The following is a 22,114-nucleotide window of genomic DNA, read 5'->3' as shown; positions in this document are numbered from 1 at the left end:
TTTGAGATTACATAGCTCGGATTAAACTTTATGTATTTTTATATAGTAGAATGAAAGAGGGAGAGCAGTTCCGTCAGAGCCGCTGTGCCACAAGGGAGCCCTCTCAACAGGTCGTATAAATCCCAAATTGGTTCATCGCTGGATCTTTGACTCGCTCCTCCTTACAACATTTCCATGAGCTGGTGGCAGCTTCTCCCCCTCCTCACACACAGACCAATCTTTGTCCCGCTTTTTATGGCTGTAATTTGCTAACGCTCTGGGTGCCTAATGACAAGATTAAATTTTTAGAGCACCTTCTTTAAGTGTAAGACAAGGCTTCCTAGACCCCAAGCAATTTGTCGCTCTGCTGACTTTCAGACACACTCCTCACTTCATCGTGCGCCTGGCGCATTGAACAGCGGGTCCCCCCGTCTCCCTGCCAGATCGAGATCCGAGGGGGAAATTATTCTCCCCCTTGACGTGCAAGTGCCGCAGCTCCCCAGCCGCAACACGGAGAGCGAGGGGTGGCTCGGGTGGCCCCGCGCGGCCCAGCATTGCGTCAGCTCCAGCCAGGCTGTCGTCTGGTTGATTTACTTTATGTTCTGTGAGAGGTAAGGAGCGGATGCAAATCCCCAATTACATTTTGAAAGCCCATTCTGGATATTTTCTGTCCTACGACGGCTCTTGCTGGGCTGAGCGCTGCCGGCTGCCCGGGCTGTCCCGCTCCGGCTCCGCACAGCTGGTCTGGGGGGACGGCCGGGGGACACGGGGAGCAGGGAACGTGTGACCCTGCCATACAGGGTCTTTTCTACTCCCAGCAGGATATTTTCTGACAAGCAATAAACTAAACAAATAAACAACAGCCTAATTTGAGATCTCAGCTACCATCTGTTAAATGTACTGACTGCAGCTTCATCTGAGAAACAATTTTAAAAGTTTAGCAGAGAAACCTGGGCACAAGAAGCAAAGACGCTTGCTGGCTCAATGGCAAAGATGATGAACTTGTCCCAAACTCCTCATGTTGATATTTATGAAATGTTCAATCTTTCTTTTAAAATATTCCCTTAAGCTGGGTGACATGGCAATGAGTACGACCCACCAATAGCTCAGACTCTGTTGCATAACAAGATTTAGGGTTTATGACCTAAAACCAATTGCTTCGTGTGTCAGGACAGTCTGCAGGGAGCTGCTTCACACACGGAATTATTTACATACCCAAATGGAGTGATTTGCGTTTGGCACATCTGGCCTACGACTGCCAACGAATGATTCTATGGGCTAATATGGACGAGTAACAGGCTGATGGAGAAACCATGATTGTAAAATGATTTTAAAAGTATCTTAAGTTCTTTTTAATACAAAATGAAAAATAATATAGTCAGCATTTTAATTCCTAGGGGGATTAATTTGAAAAAGAAAAAAGGCAAATTTACTATCAACATAACAGCATATGCGGGTTCTTGTACAGAGGGTGTAGGTTGCCTACAGCCAGGTTCAATTTAAACTTTCAGATAATGGGGTTTAACAAATACGGGACTATGGATCCAAGCCGTTAGCAGCTCTCTGCTGGATTGATAGCCCTACCCTTTCAACCAGACCAAGGCGATGCTTTTAACTGCCACGCTCGTTCACATTGGTGATACCTATAATATCAACTCAACAATGCATGTTCTACAACTACATCTACTGCTACCAGTACGACTACTACAGTGCATGCATTTAGTTCAGTCCCACAGATACATACACTCTAAGAACAGGCAAGGGGAGATGTGACATGTTTTACGGGACGACAGGTGTTTTGTTTTTTAAGTAAGGGAAATTAATAAAAAACATCAAAAGAAAGAAAGTGTACAAAAAATAGAGACATTTCTCAAGAGTTGATATGAGTTGTTTCTTGAACCGTTTCGTCTGAACAAGCAAAAAACATGCAACCAGCTGCTACTAACAAGAAGCTGGACACTGAGAGAGGATTAATAGGTGTGGACAAACCTTCCCGCTGAGAGCGCTCAGAAGAGTGTTTGAGAGGAGGTGTGCACGTCCGAGTGTAAGAGAGGCCGGAAAGTTTGCCTCAGAGACACCCTCTCTCACAGCAGCCCCAACCAAGCAAGAGAGAAAACAACAAAACATAACTGCTCACACTCACCATCAAGGTCAGTAGCTCACGTTATGAGATTTGTTAGAGCTGGCAAGTATAAAGTACAGTAAGGGGTTGTCGGGGCTCAAAGGCAGCACAGGCGAGCCGGGACTGGTGCCCAAAATCCAGATGTGCCGGGGCCTCGCCGCGCTGCACGCCGCCAAAACGTGCCCGGGGGCCTGCGCCGCAGCCGGCACCGGCGGCTCTTCCAGCGGGAATCGGGCTGGGTTACGGATGGCTTTATGGGTTTTGTCTCCAGTCCTCATGGAGGAATAATTGGTGGCAACAGGTTGGGAACTGGAGAAATCTGAGACTTGTCAATGAACCACAGAGGAAGGAACAAAACCCCTCTTCTGCTGAAATTTCCTTGTCTCCCTCTCCTGCCAAATGAATCCCTCCCATGTCAAATGCAAGATAAAAATGTGCCTCCCCATGACTGTATTTTGAAAAAAGCATTTACAAAACAAAAATGTTTTACGCGTAAAATATGCAAGGTGAACTCAAAAGAAATGTGACACTGATAGTGAAGTTGTCTAGGAGGAGTTTGCAGCATTGAGACTTTTAAGTTTGCTCATTTTCTGTGGCTCAGGTCCCAATTCATTTAAAAAAATACAAGAATGGGTGAGGTTCTCAAAACCGGCAGAAGGGTTCGGCAGCACAGTCCCAGCTGGCATGTGTGCTCGAGGGACCTCAGCTCGCCCCACCGCTGGGATGTCGACTGGGCACATGGTTTATGAAGAGCAGTGTTGCTGCGTTCACCTTGCCGGCATGTGAGCAGATAAGCTGGACGTGGATTTACCAGTGGCACTGAGCACGAGTAGGGGGAAATGCCCCTTTCTGCTGCTTGTAGGAGAGAGCTGCTGTGACAGATAAAAGAACTTGTTTATCTATCAAGGTAAAGCGGTGACCGCGTCCTCACACGCTGCAACAGAAAAAGAAGGGGCAAGGGCAGGGAAGAGCAGGCAGCGCAGAACCGGGGCTCTTCTCCACTTACTGGCAGGAAGGGGCCAGTAAAGGCCAACTGTGCTGCGCCCTGTGCTTTTGGATTGGGCACACGTGAAGGAGGGCTGTGCAAATTTGCAAAGGAAAAAGAAAAACTCAACTGAAAAGAATCAAAAAAACCCCAACCATTTTTCTTACAATGAATCGGGCCCATACACTATATCGCAAGATGGATCGGACTCTACTGCTCCTGAATACAATTCACTACCATTGCTGGATGGAAGTGGCGAACCCAAGATGTCCCTTCCGAAAACCGTCTTTGGATGGAAATGACTCTACGTAAAACGCCACTGTTCCCAGAGCATGTTTTGCTGGAAACGCGAGTGGCCGTCGGGGCGGGCCGGTGACAAACCCATCTTCCTCCTTGAGATCTCGGGGCTGGGAAGGGGGGGCTCTTTTGATTCAATTTTGCAGTTTGGCCAGTTTTGTGCACACAGGCAATTTTGGGGCTTGAAAGACATTTCCAAACACCATACTGCTCTTTAAACTTGCCAGAAAGGGTGTTGTTAATTTAGGGTTAGATTTAGTTTTGTATTGCAAGTTCAAATAAAAAAACGAAAAAAAAAACCAAACCAAAACAAAACCAGAAAACCCAACAAAAGAAAAACCAAAACCCACTCAAATTAAAGACAAATGATTTTCAGGCACAGAATTGATCAATGCTCAGTTCAGTTGTAATGGGCACCAAAAGCACTCCGATTAAAAAAAATAATAATAATCAGGGAAGCAATGTTAATCCAGCCAAACCCTCTGTGCCTTGCTAAGGGGCAACTCACCAGCTCTGTTTGCACGTAAAACAAAACCTGAAGGGCAAAACATGAGGAAGAGGCAGAAGCAATGAGGTCTGTTTTCCAAAAATCATATGCAAAATCAAACTTTTTTTTTTTGTTTGTTTGATTTTCCCCCTCCATGAAGGGGCAGTAGGAGAAGCTGGGAGATGGGGAATCCCCACAACCAGTCTGGCAAGTCACCCCTTAAGCGCTCTCTACATGCCACAAGATGAAACTGGTACAGATAATCCTTTGTAGCCTGCAAGCAGTGCCAGTTTGCATGGAACGGAGTTCTCCTGATGTCTTTCTTTGGCCTCCACGGCCTCAGGCTCGCACTCGAGACACACCTGGGCCTGCGCCCTCCTCCTAACCCCTCACGCAGCGGTTTGGTCGGGGCTTTTCGGAAGAGCCTGGCGAACCCGCCGGCACTGCCAGAGAAGCCACCGAGAAACCGCCACTTCAGGCCTGGGCCACGAGTGAGCTGGGAGCCGCTGCCGGCGCCGCGGGCTCCGCTCCGGCACCTCCGCCATGACCCGGCCGGGCCCGCGCGGGGCCGCGAGCCAGCAGCTCACTGATGGCCGTGCTGAACGCTTACACACCTGAGCAAAGCCCTAATTCACGTGTTTAGCTAAATTTTAAACCTAAGGTAATAACGGCAATTGGCAACGATTTATTTATTTCCCTTAAAGGGAAAAAAATAAAAGTTTGCAGAAGCAGAGGAAGAAAAGCTTTGACGTTCCTCGTGAAAGCTGAGGGGGTTCGCCCCGCGCGGGCAGAAGACACTGTCCCCAAGGGGACACGTCCCCTCGCCACGGGGCGTCCCTCGCAGGCCACCCCTGGGCTGGCAGAGGAGCAAGCGCGGCCCCGGGCCCGGCGGGAGCGCCTGCGGCCACCGCCTGCACCCGGCACCAGCTTTCTGTGAGAAACCAAAGCTTTTCTTCAAAAATGCAAATTCATTTTTTTTTTTTAGGGTGTCCTTTATAACCTCGAATTTAAACCAAAGAAACAAAGAAACCAACATAATAAAGGAATAAATAAAGAAACAAATCAAATAACTACCCTGGTTTTGGCAGTTCTTACACCAATCCCCTGCAAGATGCTCCAGGCCCCGTGGCCTCTGCTTGTAGTTTGGGTTTGGTTTGGGAATGAGTAATTTTTTTTTTTTTTTTTTTTTGACCATTTGTTTTGAGGTCCTCAGGATAAGCGTGAGGAAAATCAGAGAAATGATGGAGAGCTGCAGCCACACAGAATACCGACAGAGCTTTTACCTGACCCTGCACTCTGAGGGTTTGCTCTTCCACGGGCCCCCCTACCTGATCCTCTTGCTGCCGCCACGGCTGCCGCTGCTACTGGTCCATAAGCCGCTGCCGGAAAACCTGGCCGTGGAGAAAAGGAGAAGGTGAAGAACGAAGCCAGCGGGTACCGCGAGTCCCTGCGGGGCGGCCGCTGAGGGCACGGCGGTTCCAGAGGGCGCCGTCCCGGCTCTCCGTGCCGCCAACGGGCACCGTTTTTAGAAAGAGCCTTTGCCAGGTGCCCGCTGCCGGCACAAAGGTGGCCCAAATCCCCTTGGCAGAAGAGGACGGCGGTGGCACCTGACGGCACCTGGCCGCGGCAGCAGAGGGCCGGGGAGGACAGAGCGTCGGCAGAGCCCGCAGCACTCAGCTTACGCCTCCACGCTCTCCAACGGCTTTGCAAAACAACGAGGGAATTCTGTTCTGTGCTTATTTGCAAGTGATAATAACGTGCTGATCTACAGACAGAGCAGTAATGGAAAATATGAGGAGGTCCTCATGTCGAGATCACAGATTTGCTGGGATCAAGCAGAAAAAAATGGAATAGAAAGAAAGAAAGAAAGAAAGAGAAAGGAAGAAAGAAGAAAGGAAGAAAGGAAGGAAGGAAGGAAGAAAAGAAAGAAAGGAAGAGAGAGAAAGGAAAAAAGCTTTTGAAAGCAAAACAGCCGCAGATCAAGGAGCTCTAAGACATACACCATGGTACAGGGGGATCGAGCACTTAGAGATGAATGAAATGCTGCCAGCAAGATTGCAGATTTAGTTTCTTTACTTAATTAATATTCCAAAGATCTGCCAGGGGCTCTGACTTAAAATATACATATTTTAAGAGGGCAAGGGCAAGGTCCAGGTGATCAGCAAGAACCCAAAGCCCCTTGCTGCAATGTCAACAAAACCCTGGGAGGTTCCTGGTCTTTGGGGAGCTCTGACCGCTCCTGGCGCCGCGGGTGTCCCCACCACGGGACCTGCCCCTGGAGAGGCTCCAGGACTTTGATCACAGCTGCTTTGCAATGCTGAAGAACCACAGAAAAACAACTGAGGCGACAGAAAAAGAGAACAGTGAGCTAGAGGAGCGGAGAGAGCGGGACCCAGAGAAATCCGCAGACTACAAGCCCACTACCTCTAGCACTATCATCTCAGCTACAGATAATCTACTGGGGCAAAGAAGCAGAGAACTAGGCTAGAGTGACTTGAAGCTACTTAAAACATCAATTAAAAAAAGACATACTTGCATTTAAATATGGTAATAGGGCTGTTGGGGGGAAAAAATAGTATAGGTAAACATATGCACAGCTACCCCAGGCTGCTGTCTGCTGCTGCTCCCCGCGCGCCGCACAGCAAGTCCTGTTCTCAGTGCCCATGTGAATCTGTTTGGTGTTATTATGTTGATGAACTGCTACAACCTCTGAGGAGTGGGATGCAGGAGGACACATCCAGACCGGGGGATATTATAACCAAATACCCAAACGCTAAATTCCTTCTGGCTGGTGATGGAGCCATCGACCCTGGTCGGGTCCACCCCACAGGTTTAGGGCTGGAGCTGCGATATCCTGGAGTGAGAAGACCTCGGTGTTAGAGTCAAACCAATCTCCAAACAGCAGGGACACCACTGGCAGGACAAGGGCTCAGGCTCTGGGGCTTGGTTTTCATGCAGAGCCGTGCTCAGAGCAGCCCCGAGCCCTCCCGCTGCGGCTCAGGCGGGAGCAGAGCCGGCACCATCCCCACGGCACGGCCAGGGCCGGCTGGCCACCAGCAAATCTCTCATCTGGAGGCTCCAGGGGCTCCCTAAACCATCCGTAAGGGATCAGAGGAGCCATGGATTTTCCACAGAACAAAATGCCTCTGCCAAAACCAATCAAATACCCTTCAAATCACCAAGCATTCCCTGAAAGCAACATAAATAACAGGGCTGCAAAGTTTGTTTCTCTTGTTCAACTGCCAGGGATGCTCAGTATGTATTTGAAATGCGGGACAAAAAGTTTTGCCATGCAAAAGAAGAATGAAATAACAAGGGTGGAGAAGGCGCTCCACAGAAAGAGCCTGAACAAAGGATCTGTTATTGCATTCCAGCGTGCACTGTGGACAGATGTGTGAAAAATTAATCCCTCCACACCCAAAGAAAGCTATTATCCCACTTCTGAGATAAAAGTGTCTGTGTGACACGGCACTCCAAACAACTCAAGTGTGATCGGCTGCTCGCGCTCTGCCCGGAACGCTGCGGCCGGCCGGGCAGCCCCCGTGGCTGCAGAAGCGGGAGATGGAAACAGAGACTGATTATCACAACTGGCAAAAACCTGCTTAGCGATACAGACTCTCGGGCTGGCTCCATCACTGGAGGATCCCTGAATCAATCCAACGTACCGAAAGCAATCAATCCCCGACACTGCAATGATATTTGCCAGGCACTGCATTAATCAGCTTGTTCGGCTGAAAACAAATTTCCCCGTCATCACGCTGCTGAGCACGTTAATGCTGTGCGGTGTCTCACAACCTGTTAACTTACTTTTGTACTTATGTGGTTGTTTGCCACAAACCTCTCAGCAGTGATCAGCAGCCAACACTGTCCCCACGTCACGGATGGGATAAAATGAGGCAGAAAGAAGCAAAATGACTTGAGAAGACATTTCAGAAAGCCAAGGGTGCAGCCGGGCTCTGGCACGTTCTGCTCAAGCTCTCCCACTAATCCCTGTAACGCCCCTCGTACAAACCCTACACCGTCATTCAAGCACTTTGCTCACACTGTGTTATTCCCTCCCATTGTTTACAAACTTCTATGCCAGCAAAGACTTGAAAGAACAGCACTACAGTGAGAGTTCAATTAATACTGCACCTGCTTTGTGTACTGCAGGAAACTTCCGACTTTATTACCCTTCTGCCTGCATTGTCACAGCATTTCATTAACATTTGAGAGCTGAGGTATCTGCAGCAGCAGAGCTGGACACGACCCATCCCGCTCTGATCGACGGGAACCCCGGCACGGGGCAGCGGGGACACCCCCGAGAGCCGAGCAGGGGCCAAGAGCCCAGTGTGTGATGTGCCGGTGCCACTGCTGTCCCCTTGCGATGCCCGGGAAGCGCAGGCTCCTCTGGAGACAGAGCAGCGGCTGCGGGGGCCCTGGGGGCCGTGGGGAATCGGCGGGGGCTCTGCACCCGCAGCCAGCGCCCAAGGGACGGGAGCGCTCCGGGGTCATCCTGAGCGGCGGCTGGAGGCGAGCGGTGCCAGCGACGGGCGGCTGGAGGCGAGCGGTGCCAGCGACGGGCGCCTGCAGCAGAGCGTCGACCGCAGCGTGCTCCACAGCCCAGCCCAGCCCGGACCCCGCCGCGTGCTCCACAGCCCAGCCCAGCCAGGACCCCGCCGCGTGCTCCACAGCCCAGCCCAGCCAGGACCCCGCCGCGTGCTCCACAGCCCAGCCCAGCCCAGCCCGGACTCTGCCGCCGGCCCCTGCTCTTGGAAGTCAACTGGAAAATCAAAAGGGGTGGAGGGAGAGATCGATTCATTCACTGTGTTTGTTTAAGGCGCTCGGATTCCTGCTGAAACCATCCCTGTCCTTGTTTGCGTATCCACGGTTTATAATTGCCTAGAGAAAACAAGATACCAAAGCTGTTCAAAAGGACAAAAGTGCCCACTTTAGGCATTGCAATTAGAAGATATTTTACAATAAATGTTTTGCAATGGGCTCACATGCTGTCCAGGAAATCCCTGAGGATTCACACTAATTTCATGCTCTCTTACTGCTCTGAACGAGCCAAAGCCAGTATTTGGAGTTCAATTTTTCACAGATAAATTTTTCTGCTTCCTGCATCAATAGTTTCACTTTAAATACTGAAGCAGCCTGGTGCACACATCTGCTTTTAAATGCATTGCCCTAAGGCCACAGATGTACTCAAGGGCTGGCTGCAAGAAACTCCTTCTCCAAGGCAGAAAGAAGTTTGGGAGAAGGGGGACGAAGGGGTGGAAACGGCATCGCCCAGCAGGGAACACCCGGAGCCCGGGATTTAGTGGTTGCAAGGCAAACAGGAGCAAGTGAAAAACCGCAAGAACCATTTGACAGCCCTTTGCTCCACACGAGCCGCAGCCCCAGCTTTCGCTTTGAGGAATCATCGACCGCTTCAGGCCGCTCTGCTCTGTTCAGCCCCCGAGGACCCCAAATGTCTTGTGTCCCCAAGGAACACAAGGGTCTGTCCTCCACAAACAGCCAGACAACAGGAATCAAACCTAAAAGAAGCCACAAAGATCACTAAATTAGTTCTTGCATAAAAAAATATTACACAAAGAATTTTCTCTGCTTCTAATGGCTAAAGCACTTGGGGCACGCGAGGTCTTATGTTTAGACTTTAGCAATAAGCACATGGATTTAAAACAAGAATAAAAACAGGAGCTGAGATTCTCAAATCAACATCTGACTCCAGCAAATGACTTCAGAAAATAACCAGAATTATGGGAGAATAAACACCATCATAAAACTGCGCCTAGCAAGCAAAATCCTTTCTGTTTGTGGATTGTTTGGCGTGTTTGCGGATTGTTTGGCTTGTTTGCACACCTCGGCAGCAGAGCTGAATGCTGCAGCTCTATCCCGCAACGTCCCCGTGTCGCTGTGCGGGTGTTCAGAGCCCCACGCACCGGGGAATCCCGCTCCGGGGGGATTTTGCCCCCAAACCACGTTGCCTCTTACGCTGGCGGCACTGCCCAGCGCGCTGATCTGAACCGCTCAGTTAGGAGGGTCACTCCATCTCCCTGGAAAGAAGGACCAAGTCTGGAATATAAAATCATCTGCAGGTTGAGGGGGAAAAGGAGAGGGGGGGAACCGATATCCTCTTTTCAAACAACGTTACCAGCAGCTTTGATCAGCACAGAAAAGCGTCGCCAGGCTCACAGCTGTCATTTCAAATGGGTTCTTGCTTGCATTATTCTTTCCATTAGGCAGTGTTATCCTCTTTGTAGGATCTTTAGGCTTCAGTTCAAAAGTATCAGAGACTCAAAACCATGAAGCAGAAGAGCCCCGTAGCTTTTTTTTTTTTGCTTTTGAAGGCAGGCAGGCGTGGGTCCCATTTACTGGACAAACATGGAGTCTTTAATGGTGAGCATGCACAAGGAAAAGCTCCATCCCCAAACAATCCCTTTAAGTTTAAAACCTTCATCTTTCAGACCTCTCTGTCTCAGACTCCCCCTCCCTTTCTATAAGAAAACAAGAACGAGGAAGAAAGAACCATTTCAGGCTTTAGATTAACAACTCAATGCTCAACATTTAAAGAATACACAGCCAGAGAAATAAAATTTTATCTAGAACTGGTGAAAAGATCAGGATTCAACCAGATCATTCGGGACACATTGTTTAGTGGCAACGAACTCTTTGGGATTTGATTGAAGACTCTACTGACGCTCTCCCAAAGCGCGCAGGACGCAGAGGCAGCTACGAGCCCCGCTTGAAACGTCTCGTGGTTCCCCCCAGTGACCCCAGTTTGTCTCTACACAAGTGGGAAGCGCCGGCCGTGCGGCAGCAAACAGGAGGGACCAGGCTGGGACCCCAGCGGCACGCGGAATTGCTTTCCTAAGCTTTTGATCAATTCTATTAACACTTCTAGCATCTCCAAGCCCGCTCAGCCCCATTAAGCGTTTCCCTTTGTCTTTATATGCTGTGTGACATCAAGCTTACTAAAATCTATTTCGCCAGGTCAGGAAATCAGCGAACTTGAGATCCAGCACATCATGCATAACGGAAAGCTCAGCGAGCAGCCCCGTGTTATTGCTGCTCCGAAGGCCGGTGCGCGGCGAGGCGGGCAGGAGAGCTCTCCACGTCAGCACCGCGCCCGCACCGCGCTTCGCACCGCGGCATGTTTGCAGATGGATGTTATTACGAACAAACATTACTGCTTTGGAATTTCAACAAAACAACAAACCCTAAATATAGTTTATTTAAAATTTGGCGCTTCCACTTTATGTACAGTAAACGACCCATTTTTCAGCTGTTTACCACTCTCAGGCCACGGTTTTAAAAACGAGAATGATGCACTTTTGCCCAGTAATTACTTTATGCATCAGTGAGACAAAGCCTAGTTTGTCTCCAAATTATCATTCTGTGTCGTTTCAAGCCTAATAACCCTTTTGCAGTTATTTCACCGTATAGAAAACTGGGAAACTTCTCGAAGACAAACAGTGTATTCTACAAAAACTATTTATTCAAAAGAATCCAAACCAAGAAGCAAAAGCTGGTAGCTGATTTCATTTATTTACTCTGCTTAAAAATTGCCTCTATTCTATGGCAGCTTCAAGGCATCCGCTATACTTCTCAAATGTGTCCTATGAAAACTCTACCTCCCGCTGTCCAACACTCAAACCCAATATGTAATTTGGATTCTCCCTAATTTAGTAACTGGTGAAACACAGAGAATTATGAGCTTCAAGTGAATGCAGCTGATGTGGATGAAAGGGAATCTCAACCAAATCGCTTCCTAAAAGCAAGTAATTCAATTTAACACCAAGTTGATCGCTCCGATGAAAGCATTTCTCATTTTAAAGCCCAAAGCCAAACATTTACTATTGATTTTTAATAAACAAGGTAAGTATAAATGAAACGATGGCTGCAGGGGGTGGAATAGCTGTGAATTCCTGTGCACAAGCTGCCACCCAGCTCGGCAGCTCTGAGTTTGTGTCACCTGCTGCTGAATGAACAAGGGCAGGTTCGATGGAACCGCGTTAAGGCAGAGATTTAAAGTTCAGCAAAGTGGCACTGATTTGCTTCAAGCCTCATTTCAGTTGCTTTGTTGGTAAAGAAAATGAGCTATTTGGTTAAACCGCTCGCTTAAATTTTTATGAATGATCTAAACTATCTGGATAAGTATTATTAAAAGACAGATCCGTGATGGCGAACAAAGGCATGAAAAGAACTCATGTCTGGAGGCTGAGGCTGGGAAAATTCAATGCAGACAAGAGGAAACTATGTAAAAGAGAAGATAATGAATCAGAGGACAAGGTTTATCAGAGGGTAGGAGATTCTCCACAACCTGCGGGTTTGGAAGTCACTGGCGGGGCTGGGGAACCTCCCGCTGCCTTGCTGGAGGATCTGCCACCGGGCATTTCATAATCCACATTATAGAAAGGTCAGTGGATTGTGGTGCTGAGCCCAGAAACCTTTAGGGCATCACTGCAGCCACCACATCCCACTGCTGCTGCGCCCGGGGGGCTGGGAGGCGAGTAATTATCAGCTTGAAGTCCTACTGCTGAATGTGATTGAAAAACATTCACATTTGAATGTTTTTGCGCTTTAAGAAGACTAATCTCCTCAAGTTCTTTGCAAGCCCCAGCTCCCAATTTCTAACAGCATTACAGTTAAAAACTGTATTTACAGAGGACGAGGCACGAGCAGCCTCGCCATGGGCTAACTCGGCCATGGAGAAATCTGCACAGCACAACTGGCACTACCAGCCCACGTTCTGCTTTCTATAGGGTTATCCATGTTTTCTTCCAGATGTGTGTGTTTGCGTTGTCTCTTTACTCTTGTGAATAATTATTCTCATTACGCTTCCCAGTTGCTGCAGCTGTGGTCTGCCTACAGCAGGAACCATCGCCCAGAAGCCCCGGTGCTGCAGCATCTCCCCGAAAGGCAAAGAGCTCCCGAGAGACTGGTAGGTTTGGGTTTTCCTCCTTTTCTCTCCTCCCCATCCCTTTACCATCACTTATTTTCAGGGCAGTGGCCTGAAGTTTGAAAGCCGGTCTCCAACTCCACGCATGGATCAGTGAGCAGCTGAGAACAGGACAAGCAGCAGTTAAGTTCGATGTTCAAGATGTTCTTACTGCTCAAGCAGTTATTCAAGGTACCGGTAGAGAAAAACCTCCTGAAGGCCCTGGGCAGTTTTGGTCCCTGGCCTAAGTGAATCCCGCTCGCACAGAGGAGATGGGCACAAGGGGGACGGGCAGAATTTTTACCGACCACTCTCTGCTGCTGACATTGGTGGAAGCTGGAGCACTGACTCAGATCAGCATGGAAACCCCACCTTAAATTTAATATTGAGATTATTTTAGCGGGTGAGGGAAATGGGAGGTGAAAAAGGAATTTTACACAATTCTCTGCAACATTAAAATTGCAACTCTCCTCAGAAAAAAATGTGCCTAAGAGGCAAAGGTGCTTAAGCTCTGCTTGGTCTCAGGGAATAGCTCTAGATCCCATTTTTCCTGTGTCAAAACAAAAGCTGTCACCTAAGCAGAACAAGAAGTAGTACCTTCTGCCTGGAAATGTATGGGCTTTGCTATATTAATTTCTCAGCCTGCTGTCTGCAGCTGCAGCTGCTCCTCACTCCAGGGAGGCACCTCCAGTGCGAACGGTCCCTCCTCAGCCTGCCCTCTGCCAGCAAAACAAACCCAACCTTAATCTTAAACCAGGTCCAGTCTATAGCCTTTGTTTTCGCTGATGGAGGCTGAAAGGAGAGGTTTGGAGAGTGGTGGTTAATGTGGTTCTAGCAGGTTTCAGTTGCACTTGGTAAGCCACTGTACGCCATGCAGATGCGGCAATGTGTTTGAGGTGAACAAAAGCATGCGGCACGGGGATGATTAGAGCAGGTTTAAGCAGTTAAGAAAGGGTTAGACAAAGGAGTGAGAAACTCTTCCAGCTCCCTTCCGCACCTCATATAACGTATTGTTATACGTGGCTTAACTAACTGAAGGGACCATTTAAAATAGACTTTGTATTTCCTCCCCCTATTTTGCAGCTGCCAGCAATTTCACCCTTTCTTAAGTTTGATCATTAAAGTATCATGACCAAACTTTGCTCCCGTTACTGAACATTATAAAAGTTTTAGACTAGGGGAACAGTGCTTTAAAAGAGTATTTTACAGAGCTGACTCTTACCAATACCAACTTCACTACTCCCTGCGGGTAAAGAAGCCATACGTAGGCAGCATCTCCACTTTTCAACTGTTTTCAATGCTCTCATAATAATGAAAAACATGAGTTTAGACTTAGAACTGAGCTTGTGTTGCATTCTCCCAGCACCAGGCACTGCCGGAGCACAACCCAGCCTGGGCTTTGCTGACTACAGAGCACCATTATTAATAAGCAAGTGTATTTCCCTGAGCTCTGAAAAGTTCGTGAAAATATTTGTTTTTCCCACCTTTCCCCACATACAAAGGTTTTAATAAGCTTTAACAAACACACAAGCAAACAAAGCCTTAATTAAGAAAAACAAAACAAACCAAAACCAAACCACAACAAACTAAATTCCTGAGCTGAAGGCTTCTAAGTAACTTGGACGATCCCCAACCATGCAGGTAACGATGGAACAAAGTACAACGGAGATAAACACAGCGATGGCGCCGTCCCTACGGCCACCAGAGCCACCCGAGTTCCCACTTCCACAGAGCAGAACCAGGTTCCTGCACTTAGTGCTAGAGAGTTGGCAACAGGGATTTCTAATTTGCTTCTGGGTTTGATGCTTAAACCCGCCCGTGTCTCCTGGGCACGGCAGGGAATTAAGTCTCCGTGCTGCGAATGCCGCAGCGGCAACACGGAGTCCCTCCTCGGCGGGACAAATGCTTTGTTGTCTTTTGGGGTTTTAATTTTTGCTCTAAGCACGTCTTGTACAGAACGGTTCATCTGTAGATTCTTCAAACACTGGGCCACACGCTTGGAGTGATGCTTGTTTTATTCGTTTATTAAATTGTCATTGGTACTGGTTATTTGGTGCGTCCAAACCAAAATATTAAAACTGCAAGCTAAGAGAGCAGCAACACAGCATGTCCGTTGTAAACAATTTATTATTATTTTCTACCTCAGTTACTTACAGGAAAAAGGTCATAAAAAAAAGAAAAAAAAGAAAAGCACAGATGGACTATTTACAAAAAATGAGAAAATTCACAATAGCTGAAATGTTTGCAAATCATGCACACTACGACAAGTTCACAAAAGCAAAGCAATTCATAGCAAAAAACCCCAAACAAAACAATAAGAAGCCATACAGATTAAAAAAAGCTATTGCCTGCAGGAAAGTAAAAAGAAAACTAACCAATTATTACATCAAGCATCTTCAATGAAATGAACAGCACAGCCATGTATTGTAGAGCCTTTGACACCGACATTTTAAACAAGTGGATTAACAAACATTAAAATGCATTACAGTTCTACTGTAAGCATGCAATTCACTTCTCACAAACTTATAAAATGGGTAGAAACACTTGTAAGAAAAAACAGAATTTAAATATGAGGCGTGTTTGCTACCCAAAAGTCCAGAGTCTGGTCTCGTTAAGAAGAAAGCCAATGGATGGAGGATTTACCACTCGGGTTTGCAGCTCTGCTGCCATTCGGGTGGAGATTAAGAGTGCGACGCAGCTTAAGCCAGCAGGGAAAGCTCGTCCCTCGTGCCAAAATTCCAGTAATTTGCCCTGATTTGCACAGTGCGGAAGCAGAAGCGCCCGCCGGGCTGCGCGGGCCGGGGTCGGAGCCGGGGCAGGACCCGGGGCAGGACCGGCCGAGCCCTTCGCTCGCTGCAGCCGCCATCAGGAGCCACCGACCCACAGCCAGCGGAACGGGGCGAAACCGCGGGGTCTGCAGCGCCCGCCCCGCTGGGTCACACCTGCACGCAGGGCGCTGGATCTGGAATTAAACCCTGCGCTGCTAACGATCCCAGTGACGGAGCCGCTAGCCTCGCTCCACCCTGATCATGATTTGTGCTCCTGCGGAACGTCTCTATATTAAAAAGCACCGACATCTCTCTCTGGGGCTGCTTGTATGACCTGATCATCGTTTTTGTTTCCTTGATAAAATTATTTCTAAAAAGTTTGTGAGAAGTCATGCCTTCATAACGCCCCTGATCCCCGTCCTGGTGAGTTACATTCCAAGTGGGCATTAAAAACTCATAACAAAGCAGAGAAAAAAAAAAAAGAAAAAAAAGCAAACTCAAAGCAGTGAGGATATGGAGCCTTTAAAAAAATAAAAATAAAATAAAAAGTCCAGTCAATCAAACCAGCCAGTAAGAGCAGCAATTTTTCAGTGGACATTGATACTAAGCATGGACCACCCAGGCTTTTTCTGTCTTTCTCTCTCATTAGCACTGTTGTAAACCCCGATTAATTTGTTATGCATCTTTAAGAACTAGTTGATAAAAATTATGTCTTGTGAAATCGGCAAATAGTCTGCAAAGTGAAATAAGAACAGAAATTAATAGATTAAACTGAAAAGATAAGTCCCAGAAATTAAAAAAAAAAAAAGAAAAAAAAAAAGACACAGAAAGGGAGTGATTGCAATAAAAAAGAAAGACTATGTACTGAGTTATAAAGACCTAGAGGAAAAAAATAACGTGATGGGAGAAGATCGAGCAGTCGCCAAAGCGGTTGTGTGTGTCTCTGCGCTGTAGCAAAAAGCACGGCCAGGTCTGCTCTCTAACGAACCGCAGGACACAGCGGGATATTGAGATGCATTATATTGGTTTGCACATTTATCCCCACACGTGGCTGTGGCAGCACCAGCAGCGCTGCCCGGGCTGCTCCTGCAGAAATGCCCCACTACTGTATTTTTCTTTTCGAATCACGGCACTGAGTGTTTGGGCACGGCAGCTCGCCAAACCAGCACGTTTCCCGTTTCCCCGCGCCGGGTTTGCACACCCTGCTGCTTCGCGCTCCGAGCCGCAGTCACCCCACGGGCCCCACAGGCACTTCTGTGAGAGCCAAACCACGCGGAGGGACGGGCTGAGGGGCTTGGGCTCTGAGGAGGAGAACTACGTGCTGGAACCACATTTATGGCATTCGTCCCATGGCACTAAAGGCCGGTCGGTCGCGGTGCCGACTCAGTCCCGTCCCCGGTGCCACAGGAGGAGGCAGCGCTGGGACGCGGCTCCATCCAGCACGGGGGCGAAGGAGAGCGGGGACAGCCCGGCTGGCACCGGGGACACGACACACACGACACATCCCTGCGAGGGCACGTCCCCGTCCTCAAACCCCGACCTGCTCCCCAAACGCTCCCCCGCACGCTGAGCTGTGCTCCCACGGCACAGGCTCTGTCCCCGACGCTCCAGCAAGGGGACACCCTGGGGACATCCCAGCCCTTGGGCTGTACACCGCTCCGACAGGCCCGAGCACCGAGACATCTCAGAAAAACCACCCAACGGCTCTATGAACGGTTCTGATTGCTGTTAAGGAATGAATTCTCTGAGAGGGAGAGGAGCCGAGGCCGTGGCACAGCTTCAGGGACATCGCCCCTCGCTGAGAGGCACCCACTTTTGAGTGGTGACAATCCACTTTGGCTTTCTTCTACATACTCCATCTCTGCAAGAGACTGAGAACAACCAGCAAATAACTGGAAGGCCTGTTTCGAAAAACCAGGCCCTTAGTAAAAACATATATAACGACGGTAGAGTCAAACCTCTGCTGTCAGCTGGCAGACACGTTCATTTTAGACATGTTTATAATTAAAGTCATCTAAGCTCTGCCAATTTTCATCATTTATCAAAGGTGTCTCTCGTTTAGCTGTCTCCATACGAATCAGCTGGGACAAGGAAGCGTGAGGACCCGTGAGAACAGCGTGAGACAACGGCAGACACGGTCTGAAGCCTCATCCTCACGTTTGACCTCAGCCCGCAGGAACCGCCGTCCCGAGGACACGGTTCTCTGACAGCTCTCAATAATCCGTACGCTCCCAGCGCCGCGTTTCACCCTAATTAACGGCCCAGTGCCGAACACAAGGCCGCGTCTTTGCCCCGACGTGCCGCAGGTAGCACCGAGCATCCCTCCGCAGCCTCACCCACGCTAAGGGACCGTCCCCATCAGGGCGTTTGGTTTTCACCCGCCGGGGCTCACTCCGGGGGTTTCACCCCGTTCCCCAGTTGTCCCTCGGTCCCGAGCACCGAGCGCGCGGCGGCGGCGCTGGGACCGCTCCGCCTGACCCCGGCAAACAGGAGCGAACACCCGGCACCGCGGGGTGTCCAGCCACGGCGAGGGGAGAGGAACCCAACCGCAGCCAAACCGAACCACCGACACGCAGGCAGAAACCGTTCCTGTGCGGGACAGCAGCGAGAGCGATAGAGAACACGGGAAGGTCGGACTTCTCACTCCAAGACTGCGCTTGTACACAATATCCACTTACCGCCGATCGTATGGGAACGTGTGCGCGCGTCTGCGTGTGTGTCTGTGTGTATCTCTATAAAATACGTATGACAGGAAAAACCCATCAAAGGGAGGGTGACGGCTCTGAAATGATCTCTGTCGTGCTATGTTTTAATTTAAGAAGTTTGTTTTCAAATAACCAGTACCAATTTACACGTTAGTAAAAATGTATTTAAAATATGTCTATAGAAATATCTATTTTAAAGTAGTAAAAAAAGGAAATTGTTGTTGTGCGAGATGCTCCCTGCAGACTTGCCTGTCTCAGCTTGCAGCTATGGATATTAAAAAAAGGAACAAAAAAAAAGAAGGAAAGAGGGGAAAGAAGTAAATCTGCAAATGAAAAGTACATACCTGGGAACTGATAGCTGTAACTTGGGGCAAATCCGGGGTATCCTCGGCCATACGTTGCAACAAAATTTGGGTAACCTTGATCACAGAAACATAAAAGAGAGAGAGAGAGAGAAAGAGAAGTTGGAAGATTAATAAAGGCTTTTTGTTTTTAAATACAATGCAAAATGGCAGGGATGATGAGTGAGACTTGATTTTTACAGAAGGTATTGAAAAAGAACATTTATTCCACTCATGCAAAAGTGTGGGAAAGTTTCATTATCATCTCGAGCAGAAAGCTCAGGAGCCGGGCGGCGCTCCTGCTCGTTCCTGCTGGTTCCTGCTCGCGCCCGGCGGGGCAGGGACCTGTCACGCCGTGATTAACATGCACCGGGGCGTCTGCAGCCCAAGGACTGTGCACACTTGTTAGCTGGAAGAGTAAATGCCAAATGCTGAGGCTAAACACATAACACGGGTTTGCTCTGACATTTGGAGAGCTTACAATGAATGTACTTTGCTGCAGAGCTATTGACAGTTGGAGATTAAGGTAGTAGTAATTCTTTATCCCAGGAGTGTGAAGGACAACAGTTAACACATCAAACAGTTGAGGCAGCAACAGCAACGAGCCAGAGAGTCAAAGAGCTTTGAATTTTTCCGGAAAGTAAAACCCAGCTATGAGAACCTCACTTCCGACCCTCAGCATTTCCCTGCTCGGTTTTCCTGAAAACAGGAGCCACCCTTTGCAATTCCAGCGCAACGCAGGCTGTGGAGCGTCCCCGCGGCCGGCCGGCGTCAGCCGGCGCCTCGGACAGAGCTCTCCACACCCAGAGCCACCATACGTGTGCTCCCGCCGCCCACCAACTCACCGCAAACCTCGGCAACGGCGGCCGCGCTGGACCCCGAGAGGAGCCGTAGCAGCCGAATGGTTCTTCTGGGGGTCTCCTACATCTGCTTTTATTTATTCTTAATACATTCACACATCGTACAGCTATTTTTCTGCTGCTCCAAGTCCCTCCACTTCTGATTAGATTTATATGTACGTATAATGTACTATTAACCATAATCTAAAACTGGAAGAACAAAATGCTCGGCTGAATTTTGATGACGGGATTAAGTGGCCCCGCGGTGCCCGGACAGGACGCTGCGGCTTCCAGCAACGTGTACACATCACTTAGCCCTTGCCTATTTATTTCAGAGCTCAACGGCTGGATTCCCTCAGAAATTAATCACTTCTGTCATTAAATCAGATCTTTCAGGGTTAAGCTTAACAAACCTTTTTTCTTTTTTTTTTTAATTAAAAACCCAATATTGAAAAACGGATTGTTTGCTAAGTAACACCATTAACAACACTGCGAGCTCCACCACGAAAAATCACTATGTGTTGTCCGACCGCAGCCCCTCGACAAGTGGAAAAAAGTGAGTTTTGTTCCACTTCGAATGATTCGGAAGCAGATCCATCAGCTCATGGCTCTGGAGGGGACGGATGTGCCGGGCAGTGCCGGCGCTTTGCCGCGGGTGCAAACCCGGCCGTGCCTGATGGCACCGGCGGAGCTGCCCGGGGCTCTCACCCGCGTCGCCAGCGCTCAACACTCTCTAGGTCAGGCAGATGAAATCATAAATTTATAATACAACATTACTTCAATTTTCCTCTTCATTTACTGCTGCGGCGCCCAGCTCTGCTCTAACGAGTCACAGCCCGATCCACGCCGGGGAAATTGCCTGGCTGAATATCAATAGTGCATTAACACCATGCCCATGTGGATGCTTCATCAGGCCGAATTATGGCCATGCTGACCTACCCACCATCTCCATTAGGTGCCATCCTCATCCTGCATCGGGAACTGAGCAGTTTATTTGCATCAGCAGTCCTGGGGCATGATCACTCTCTAATTATCCCTTGTTGCTGGACCAAAAATCCAAGTTTTGCCTGGATTGCCTCCTCTGAGGCGAGACCCTCCTGTCCATGGAAGCAGAACTCAAACCAACAACCAAAACTGCTTCCACACCACTGCATCCATCCAGCACCTCTGCTTTCAAAATTAATTCGAAAGTTCCAGGAAACACAAGAACATTCTTGTCTGCTAGTGCTGCTCAGAGCAAGGAACGGCAGGTCCTCTGCGAGGAAAGGCAGGCTCCTTCTGCCAGAGCACAGCCCCACGCTGCAACCAGAATTCTCGGGGTCTCCCTCAAAAGAAACGTGCTGTGACCTTCACATAAGCACCGGTGGCATGAGGGAATGCAAACCAAAAACCAGCTCCGGCAGACACGGGGGGTGTCACGTAGCAGGGAGCAGCTATGGGGAAGAAATACGTCTGCTGGAGAAGTTTGTCCCTTGATCCAAGGGAATAAAGAGCTGAGCTAAAGCTGTCAGGAGCGAACGAAGGGCTCCCCTTCCCAACCTGCCTCAGAGGCAGCTGCTGCTCTATTAAACTGAGTCTGATGGAAAAAGGAATGACTTTCTTTGAAGGGCACAAGCTTCTTTTATGCATGAGTTCAGCCTACCTGGATGGAAGGTGTGCAGTAACGCAGAGCCCAGCTTTGCTGTGAGCGGTGGTGTAAGAAACCTGCAGAAATCGGGGGTTCGCATCAGACAGCCCTTTGGCAGGCTGGGCTGTGAGCTGGACGGGCCGAGCGCTCCGGCCTCGGGAGGGGGCTGGCAGTTAAAAAGAGCCCAATTTCAATATTAAACACCACCAAGTCTAAGACGCCCATCGCTAGAAGAGATGAGTGCTGGGGGCCCCGGTTCAGACCCAGCAGCACGGCCGTCACCTCCGGAGCCAGGTGTCACCACCGGGACCACCCAGCGGCAGCTGTGACATCCCAGACGCAGAGCTGCTGCAGATGGAGGGGAGACAGAGACACCTCCTGTTAATGTTGCTCCTTGGTTGCTTTCTTCTTTTCTCTCTTTTTTTTTTTTCCGAGTTTTCAGGTACAGACCTGGAGCACAACGAGCAGCGGGGCAATGCAGCAGCGCCCACGCGTCCTTGGGTGACAGGGCTCCTGGTTTGGCACCAGGACTGGGTGACAGAGATGAGGCTCCCGGGCGCACGGCAAGCTTCTCAGCCGCCGAACCGCCGCCGCCCAGCTGCAGATGGGGACGTTGTCTGCCGGGGGGACACGGCACCGGCTCGGCATCCCTGGGGCAGGGAGCAGCTCGTGCTGCCGCGGGGCTGTCGGGGAGGGAGGTCACTGCAACTGAGACCGCTCCAGCCCGCTCTTTATGCAGAGCGGCTAATTAATGTCCCCAATCTCCTCCGAGACCGCGCGTGTCCTGCCAGCAGAGCGAGCCCCAGACAGTCCAGACGCAGCCCTGGCAAAAGGCTCAGCCTGCCTGCGCACTCTGAGTCCAAAAATCCTTTCAGAAGAACACTTTAATTTTGTTCCAATCAGCCAAATCATCACAGAAGTGGCTGCCTACGCACCTTTAGACCCCGGCTGCTGTGGGCTCCTTGGGGAGGTTGTGATTAATGAAAAAGACCAACTTCCTTAATAGCTTTGGAGGGAGTCGCTCTCCGCTCTTTCCTTTGG

The 22,114-nt window shown here is 49.4% G+C and overlaps 1 protein-coding gene across 16 annotated transcripts in view; it reads right to left on the bottom strand.

Moving 5' to 3' along the window:
* Positions 1-22,114, bottom strand: part of MSI2 (musashi RNA binding protein 2) — a 202,057-nt gene that overhangs the window by 13,935 nt on the left and 166,008 nt on the right. For 4 of the 16 annotated variants that reach the window (XM_065647366.1, XM_065647365.1, XM_065647375.1 and 1 more), the window contains exons 10-11: positions 18,611-18,685; positions 5,199-5,261 (exon numbers count right to left, since the gene is read on the bottom strand). In XM_065647366.1, the coding sequence (XP_065503438.1) occupies positions 5,199-5,261; positions 18,611-18,685 (138 nt within the window). Of the gene's footprint in view, positions 1-1,968; positions 2,061-3,891; positions 3,919-5,153; positions 5,262-18,610; positions 18,686-22,114 lie in introns of all 16 variants that reach the window. The other 12 variants (XM_065647368.1, XM_065647369.1, XM_065647377.1 and 9 more) reach the window with 6 other exon arrangements.

Source organism: Caloenas nicobarica, chromosome 17, assembly GCF_036013445.1.
Source record: "Caloenas nicobarica isolate bCalNic1 chromosome 17, bCalNic1.hap1, whole genome shotgun sequence".
Taxonomy (NCBI): domain Eukaryota; kingdom Metazoa; phylum Chordata; class Aves; order Columbiformes; family Columbidae; genus Caloenas; species Caloenas nicobarica.
The sequence above is the reverse complement of the archived record's forward strand: the minus strand, read 5'-3'. Positions and strand labels throughout refer to the sequence as shown.